General features: G+C 47.5%; 1 protein-coding gene across 2 annotated transcripts in view; it reads right to left on the bottom strand.

Moving 5' to 3' along the window:
* Nucleotides 1-1,076: 1,076 nt before the first annotated feature.
* si:dkey-195m11.8 (fidgetin-like protein 2) overlaps nt 1,077-7,500 on the bottom strand; it is an 11,359-nt gene continuing 4,935 nt past the window's right edge. The window contains exons 1-2 of one of the 2 annotated variants that reach the window (XM_060068524.1): nt 6,607-7,500; nt 1,077-4,993 (exon numbers count right to left, since the gene is read on the bottom strand). The exon at nt 6,607-7,500 is cut by the window's right edge and continues 1,694 nt beyond it. In XM_060068524.1, coding sequence (XP_059924507.1) covers nt 3,849-4,993; nt 6,607-6,628 — 1,167 coding nt within the window. In that variant the 5' untranslated portion in view covers nt 6,629-7,500 and the 3' untranslated portion in view covers nt 1,077-3,848. The remainder of the gene's footprint in view (nt 4,994-6,606) is intronic. The other variant, XM_060068523.1, reaches the window with a different exon arrangement.

The raw sequence follows: 7,500 nt of genomic DNA, 5'->3' as shown, positions 1-7,500 counted from the left end.
TTGTCCGAGGTCATGTGTGCCACTGAGCCAGTTAAACGTTCAAATTGGTTTTAGAGGAGGCTTATTACCTTTGAGACAAACCTCAGTGATCATTGCAGACTTCTCTGTTCCGTCAACACCTGTCCAAGAGACCTGGGGCCTCTTCCTCCAGCCAGAAGATGAGCTGAGTGCAGACTACAACAGGACCTTTTCACCACTAGGTGAGATGCTCACACATAAGATGTACATACAAGTATATATATATATAATAATAATAAAGTATAAGACGTCTTATGCCTGATGTCTTCTCTTTGAACAACCTTAGGGCAGACAGTCCCGGTCTTTAGAGAGTGAAGACAATTCGATAAGAAAGTTGAGAAGTGGAACTAAATCCATCCCAGCAGAAGGAGAGATTGAAGAAATGGGCTCTGGGATAGCATCAATGCAAGTAAAAACTGCAAACAAAGCCTTTTTAAAATATGTTAATGAATTAAAAAAAGATAAAGAGGTTAAGTGTTTTGTTTTAATATAAGTGATCAATATCTAGGCCTTCATCAATTCTACCAATCAATACATTGTGAGGTGTGGCTCCCTGTTTGAAGGAGGCTTCATAACCTTCATTGAGTCATATTATTTAGGCCTCTAGGTGGCACTGTTCGCCTTCCTTTTTATTTTTTCTTGTATCACACACATGCACACACAAGCGCACACACGCATACACACACTCATACACACAACCCCCCACCACACACACACACACACACACACACACACACACACACACACACACAAACAAACAAACACAAGCACACATACACAAACCGTCCAATGGCCCTGAAGTCGATCAGAAACAAGTTGACCTACATCCTGTGGGTTTAGAGGCTAGCTGAGAAGCTGTGTAGGTGTGGTTCTGAAGCTATGGTGGTGTTGGGCCGAAGGAGGTGGGCCAGTGTTCTGGTGGTGGTGGAGGAAGGGTGTGCTGTTATATGGAAAGCCTGGATCCTGAGGTCCAGGGTGGCTGAGATACAAACGTTTCCTAATCTGGATTCAGGATTTGTGTACAAAGAAATGACTCCCCACAGACGAAACGGGAAAGATTTGTTTTTGGCATAACATCTTCATTTCCAACAAACAATTTTCTTTTGAGGTACAGTTTTTTTTTTGTGAGGTAGACAGATCAACTGACATGAAATAAATATTTTTTCCATGTACGCCTTCAAAATGAGGTAGAAATGGTTACAGAGATGTACAAGATTCAATAACAAAGATACTGCTGAGTGACAATAACAACATTGAAATCCCACATTTTGCTGAACAAACTCTTCACCAGCGGCCCGATCCATACAGTGTGTTCTCTGCTGACCCATAACACGATGGGCGTCTGTTGTTCCCGGACACACGGCTCTCAACGGGCCCTTAAAGCGCTTCAAATCTGGTGGCTAAGCGCTTAGTTACGGTTTTAAGGGGGCCAAATAGTCCTCATTTTCCTTTGTTGATTCTCAGCACAATTGGAGACAGGTTGTGTTTGGATGCTTGTAAAATGTAATCTGAATTCTGGGTTGGCTATATATTTCGTCAACAGAAACGCTTTCTCAAAATAGCCTAAAGATGTAATTCCATCACGTGCTAAGCTGAGTTTCATACTAAATCCTACCATTAACGCAAACAGAAAATCTCCCCTCTGTGCAAGTTTTTATAAAGAAGGTTACCTTTTGACTAATTAATACAAAACCCAAGAAGGTTAAATTCCAAAGAAATAAAGTATGGCACACTTAAAGCTGACACCATCGTCATCACGTCAACGATCTTATAGTATAATCCGCATATTTTGATCAGTTTGCTAAATCAACGAATTGCCTCCACGATCTTCACATGTTGTTAGTGCAGTTGTTGTGATGCACTAAATAACCTGTGACACGTTATAACTTCAAAACTATTACCAAGTGATATGATTTGGAAAGTAACGATGCACATTGCTCACACATTCAATTCTCCCTGCAGAGTTCTCTCTAATGATATGTCGTCTGTCCAGCTTGAGTGCTTCACTTGTCCTAAGTTTGTCCATCAAAAGGCTTCCATCGTTACTAACTACTTACACTTAACAGGTACAATTCTTCTCCGTCAAAACCTATACGAGAAATACAATCTATACATGAAGAAAATATGGTTCATATATCTAAAAACATTAGCGATGTACATAATGGCATGTATTGTCCTTTTTTTTTTTAAGAAAAATATCAGAATTACATTCAACATTTCAGGCCTTGGTATAGCAACCTCACGTTTAATTTCCCAGAGTTATGAGGAAGTATATGCACGCAGGAATTATGCATGTCCTTTCTGTGTGAGTGTGTGTGCGGTGCGTGTGTGAATGGATGTGTGTATAGAGCGTGTGTGTGCGTGTGTGTATAGAGTGTGTATGTGCCCGTTTCCTGGTAATATAGAGGGCCCTCAACCACTTGTGTTTCCCTGAGGTGTTCAGAATACGTTCTACTCCCTATCAAAGCCCTGGCTCGGCTATGATCCGCCCCGCAGAGCTCCCTACAACACCCTAAAGGTAATACATACATTCTTATCCTTTCTTGTCTTGAGGTAACAATATTTTCCTGAGTATTCAATCACAAGACTATGAATCATTCTTTTGAAATAAAGAAAAAAAAAAAGAAAATACTGGCAGACAGGCAGGCAAATCCTCTTGAAGCGCAACGTGGAGCAACCATGGAAATAGGCACTGAATGGTAGGCATTGGTGTTCAGCTAACGGGGCCTGTGTGCGCTAATCATGTGTGCTCATGCACCATTACGGCCTATTACTCCAGTCAACAGGCCAACCCGCGGTTCAATTATTATAGCCAACGTTGACGGACGAATCAGAATGCAATCGTTGGATTCAACTTTTGGTTTGATTGCCAGAATGACCGTCAGTGCTCAGGATCCACTTGAACCAGTGTAACTGCTCTCGCGTCACACATCTCTGGAAAACTTGCCTACCTGTTTGTTCGCAGCGGGTGAAGCACTGCATGTAAACATCACGCTCTGGAGATGCTTGCACCCCTTCTGCTTAGTACAATTTCAAATCAAATGAATATCATGGACTCTTCCCTTACACTTACAGTACAACAGCCAGATCCTATTCATTAATTAATAAGCAGTGCTATAAAACAAGTGTGAATGTTGAAAAGGTTTGCGAAAACTAGGAAGGGGGAAAGAGGTCAGAGAAAAGAGACAGATAAAGAAGATAGTTAAACGACGATGAAACAAATGCAAAAACTTCTGAGTGAAGGAACATTCAGGCCTCGAGCACTGGCTGAGGCCCTGAGCTTTGGAATCGGCTTGTAAAGTAGCAGTGATTGTGCTGAAGTAGATCGACCATCGCCTTTCAGTTATTGCTATCATTACTTTTTGGTCTGAGTTAACATCTGTGTTGCGGCGAACAGTATTACAGTTCAAGGCTCATTACAAACAACATATGGCCGCTCCACTGTGAATCCGACCTCTACACGTAGGTTGGATTGGAGACGCCACAGCCGCAGAAGTGAAATAAATAGAATCCTGAGAGACACAGTCAGGCAGACCTTTCTGACTCGTAACACAATCTATCAATCATTTGGCTCAGCCCCATTTTTAACCCTAAACAAATGGGAACCCCCCCCCCCCCCCCCCCAGTACCCCTTGGAAGAAAACAAAAATTGTGTAAATGACAAAGTCGAGTAGGATATGTGTGTGTCTTTGCCCTTTACACTCTGGTTAAATCAAACAGATTCTTAATGCCAAATCCATTCTCCCAGAGTTCGCCCTGAATTAATACCCGTACTTTGTCTCCAGAACTCGGCAACCCTAGGCCGTTACCCCCGGTACCGGTTCAGGCTGTCAGCGCCCCCCGGTGGCATCCTCAGACCTCGCGTGGGACGCCGGTATCTTCATAGGCATCCGCTGAAGATGAGGGAAGCTGTTCTCCCCGGATCCACTCTCTCTTGCCAGGCCTGAGGGGGGGCTGTAGTCCCCTGCCCCGCCGTATGGTGATGTCATCAGGGCTTTTCCAGCTTTGTAGGTCTGCTGGTCCGGGACGGAGCCGCTCATGTCGAAGCCGTTGCCGTGGCCCTTGCTGTGGCCGTTTCCGTGGCCGTTTCCGTACTTGCGGTACCGGGAGCCCTCAGCCTCCCCTCCCTCCCCCCCGCCCTCGCTCATCTCGAAGGCCTTCCGTTTCACCGGCGCCGCGCTCTCCGAGACCCCTACAAGGCCGTGCGGAGGGTAGCCGTACCCGCCCCCCACCAGGGTGGGCCGGGGCGCCAAAGGGGCTGGGGCGCCGAGCCCCGAGGGCAAGTAGGAGGCACTGGGGTGGCAGTAGCCAGAGGGCAGGCTGGGCTGGGCGTGTGGGTAGCCCACCCCAGGGTAGTTGTACACTGGAGTGCTGGGGTTGTAGCTGGGGACCAGCGTTGGCGTGGGCTGCAGGGAGTTCAGGGGGCCTGGGGGAAGAGCGGCCCCGGGCTGAGGGCAGTATCCCGCCGACAGGTAGGTGCTATTGTAGGCAGGAGGGTAGTCCTGAGGGGAGGGGGCACTGCAAGAGCCAGGCCCACCGTAACTCCCATCAGAGGCTAAGTTGCTTACTACCGTGACGCTGCCCGTGGCTGGGATGCCGACAGACCCGGAGCCCACCTTCGCACCGGTTAAGGCTTCTAGTCCGGGGTAACACTCCATACCCGGGCCCAGAGCCCAGGGCTCGGGTTCAGATTTCAGGAAAGGCCCATGCTCAAGATACGCCCCGGGAGTGTGCCTCTCATAGGGCAGCTCGAGTCCTGAGTATTTCTCGGCGTAGCGTTTCAGCAGAGACGAGGCGGTGAGAGCTGAGATGTCGTCGCTGGCCCAGGGGTACCCGGTGGCGCCGCGGCGTGCGGCGTAGGGGTCATGTTTGTGAGCAGCGGGGGGGGAGGTGGTAGAAGAGACATCTAGGTGCTGCTCAGGCCACGGGGACAAAGGGCTGGTGTGCTCCGGAGACCAGTGCATCTTCAACAGACCTGGAGGGACGGGGGACAGAAAGCAGGAATTCATCTTCATGTGCAAAAAAATAACAAGGCTTCGTCGTTCTCCCTGTGGAGCTTTATACGACCAACATTGTCAATTTGCGTTGTTAACATCTTTATCCTTCAAAACAAATGACGAATGTTGGGATGAATGGGTTCAGTTACAAGCAAAACCAAGAGCTGAACGACCAGATTTGACCGCCAAGCTTTTCCCAAAAGGGCATCAGCAGCACAGCCCAGCTCTGCCCCCCCGGTCTTCAGCCTGACGCCCACCACAGCCTCCAGACCGGTCGCTACGGCGATAAGCCTCGATCAGCAGGCGCACAGCCCTCCGCCTTTTACCTCTCTCACTGGGGCCATTGTTCCCCCCCCCCCCCCGCAGAGCGTGTGATCTAATGCGGCCAGCACCCCAGGGGTCCGGGGTTCCTCTAAGAGGGGCCACAGTCGCTCTTCATCAAAGAACGGCTGCCGGTCCGCCACTGAGCCTTGTAACTGTTCCGATCGATTGTTTAGTAAAGAAGGGAAGCTATGAATCCTAATCCGATTTCTTGAATTAGTTATTCAGCCATTTATTTTCTGTATTATTTCTTTGGCATACGCTAAGAGCTCCCTGAGTGACCCCACAGGCTCTGGGCCTGCAGCACTCTCCTTAATCAAAGCAACGGGGCACAGGGCATGGCAACGTATGGGATTATTTACAATGTGTGCACAATGCGAACACAGACGTCTGGCTGCGTATGTGTGGATTACTGCGGGTTGTGTCACATGTCCCCGCGGGACCACCAGATGGGCCTCTAAATGTTCCACATGTTGATCCCAGAGTTAAACGATCCTTCGGTACAATAATCCCGCTCATCCGATCCGTGGATCCCGGCTCTCGTGGTCAGTATGGTCTCTCTAGGATCTTAGCAATCCTTATATACTCCAGCCGCCATGTGACTGTCCTCCGCTACGCAAACACCAACACACCTCGGGCTATGGGCTACAGAGACGCAAATATCACCAAGCTCCTCAGACCAAACCTTCTCAGGCAAACTATTTAGGACGTTTTTTTTTGTGATTCACTTTTTTCTACGCACACACAACCTTACACATATGCAGGTACTCTGAGATACACATAGTACAATATTTTCTTTGAGCAGAAGAAGAGATCTGAACACAAAGAGAGGTGTTGTCCTAGCAGTGGACTTCAGTCTACTGCTAATTTGCAGTAGGCTACCTCACAATCTGCTGCTAACTTTGCAGTAGGTTACTTCACTGTCTACTGCTAACTTTGCATCGGATGCGTTCCCACTTGTTTTTTTCAGGGCTTTGTGGACCACTGATGCTTATTCTATTAGCTTATTAGCTTAACCGTAGACCTATTGTTATTTAATGGTGCAAATATGAGATTGATTATATCAGTTGGCTTTTATTAATTGAAAAGACACACGCATACAATGGATTGCCAAAGTATGGCATGCTAATTGAAATGCATTTGAGACAATGTGAACGATTTCATGGTAGGTGTGATCTATAGTCCCTAAAAATCAGATTGTCGAACATCGTCCTTTTAAGTTTCGATGGCACAGACTGAAGACCAAACACAACATGGACATGATACTCACTGGACATGCTGGGCCGTGTCATGAGCCAATGGAGATCTGCTTTGTGCTTCAATCTACTCCTCTTACCCCTACTTCACCAGATGGTCCGTAATCTGCACAAGACATATTCAACTACAGCGAGTGGAACTAGCCGTCAGAGAACCCCATCACATTAGTCCGACAACGGAAGGGCTGCCGGATAAAGTACGGGATCAGAGGAGGAGTGGAGCGCTCCGGTCCGAGCGAAGACCAGACTGAGAACCAGACTAATGATGGATTAGAGCGCATGGGAGGTGCACTTCCTAGTGGCCGAGGAGCCTGTGGTGGAGGAGCTTTTCTACTGGGATCCTGGAAGCATTAACTCAGGCTTAGCATTGGCTCTACATCGGGTGGATGAGGGGCAGAGGAAGGAGGAAATCTAGAGTTTTAAGACCTGTATGTAAATCTCCACACTCATTTGATTGTTATTGTAACGCTACCGAGGGATAGTGTTTCGCTCCATTGGCTGGCTTCTTAAGGTTTCAAAACCTTAAGTATCATTAACTTCCATAAGCAGCCTGCCCTGTGTATTATAGTTGTAATATCGATGCTTTCCAAGGCATTTTGTGTTTAGAAGTTAGTCTAAGTGATTATCTGTTTCGCATAATGATTATTAATCAGTGCTAGAAGCTGCCCTCCAAGCTGGCATGTGATGTTTGGACGTTAAGCTGCTGGCTGGAGATGTGGTATTTTAGGATGGGGCCTGGAGCCCCCGACCCTAATCTAGGTCCTCATGTTGTCTCGGAGACACCCCTAAATGCTTAGCCATGCCTGGTTTACTAAGCGGAGGAGATGATGATGATGATGATGATGAGCAGTAAGCTGGCTTGGCTCCTATCTCTGGTCGCTCTCCACAATTGTCCAAAAGATGATAAT

Source organism: Gadus macrocephalus, chromosome 13 (genome assembly GCF_031168955.1).
Source record: "Gadus macrocephalus chromosome 13, ASM3116895v1".
Taxonomy (NCBI): Eukaryota; Metazoa; Chordata; class Actinopteri; order Gadiformes; family Gadidae; genus Gadus; species Gadus macrocephalus.
This window is presented reverse-complemented; position numbering and strand designations above follow the sequence as displayed.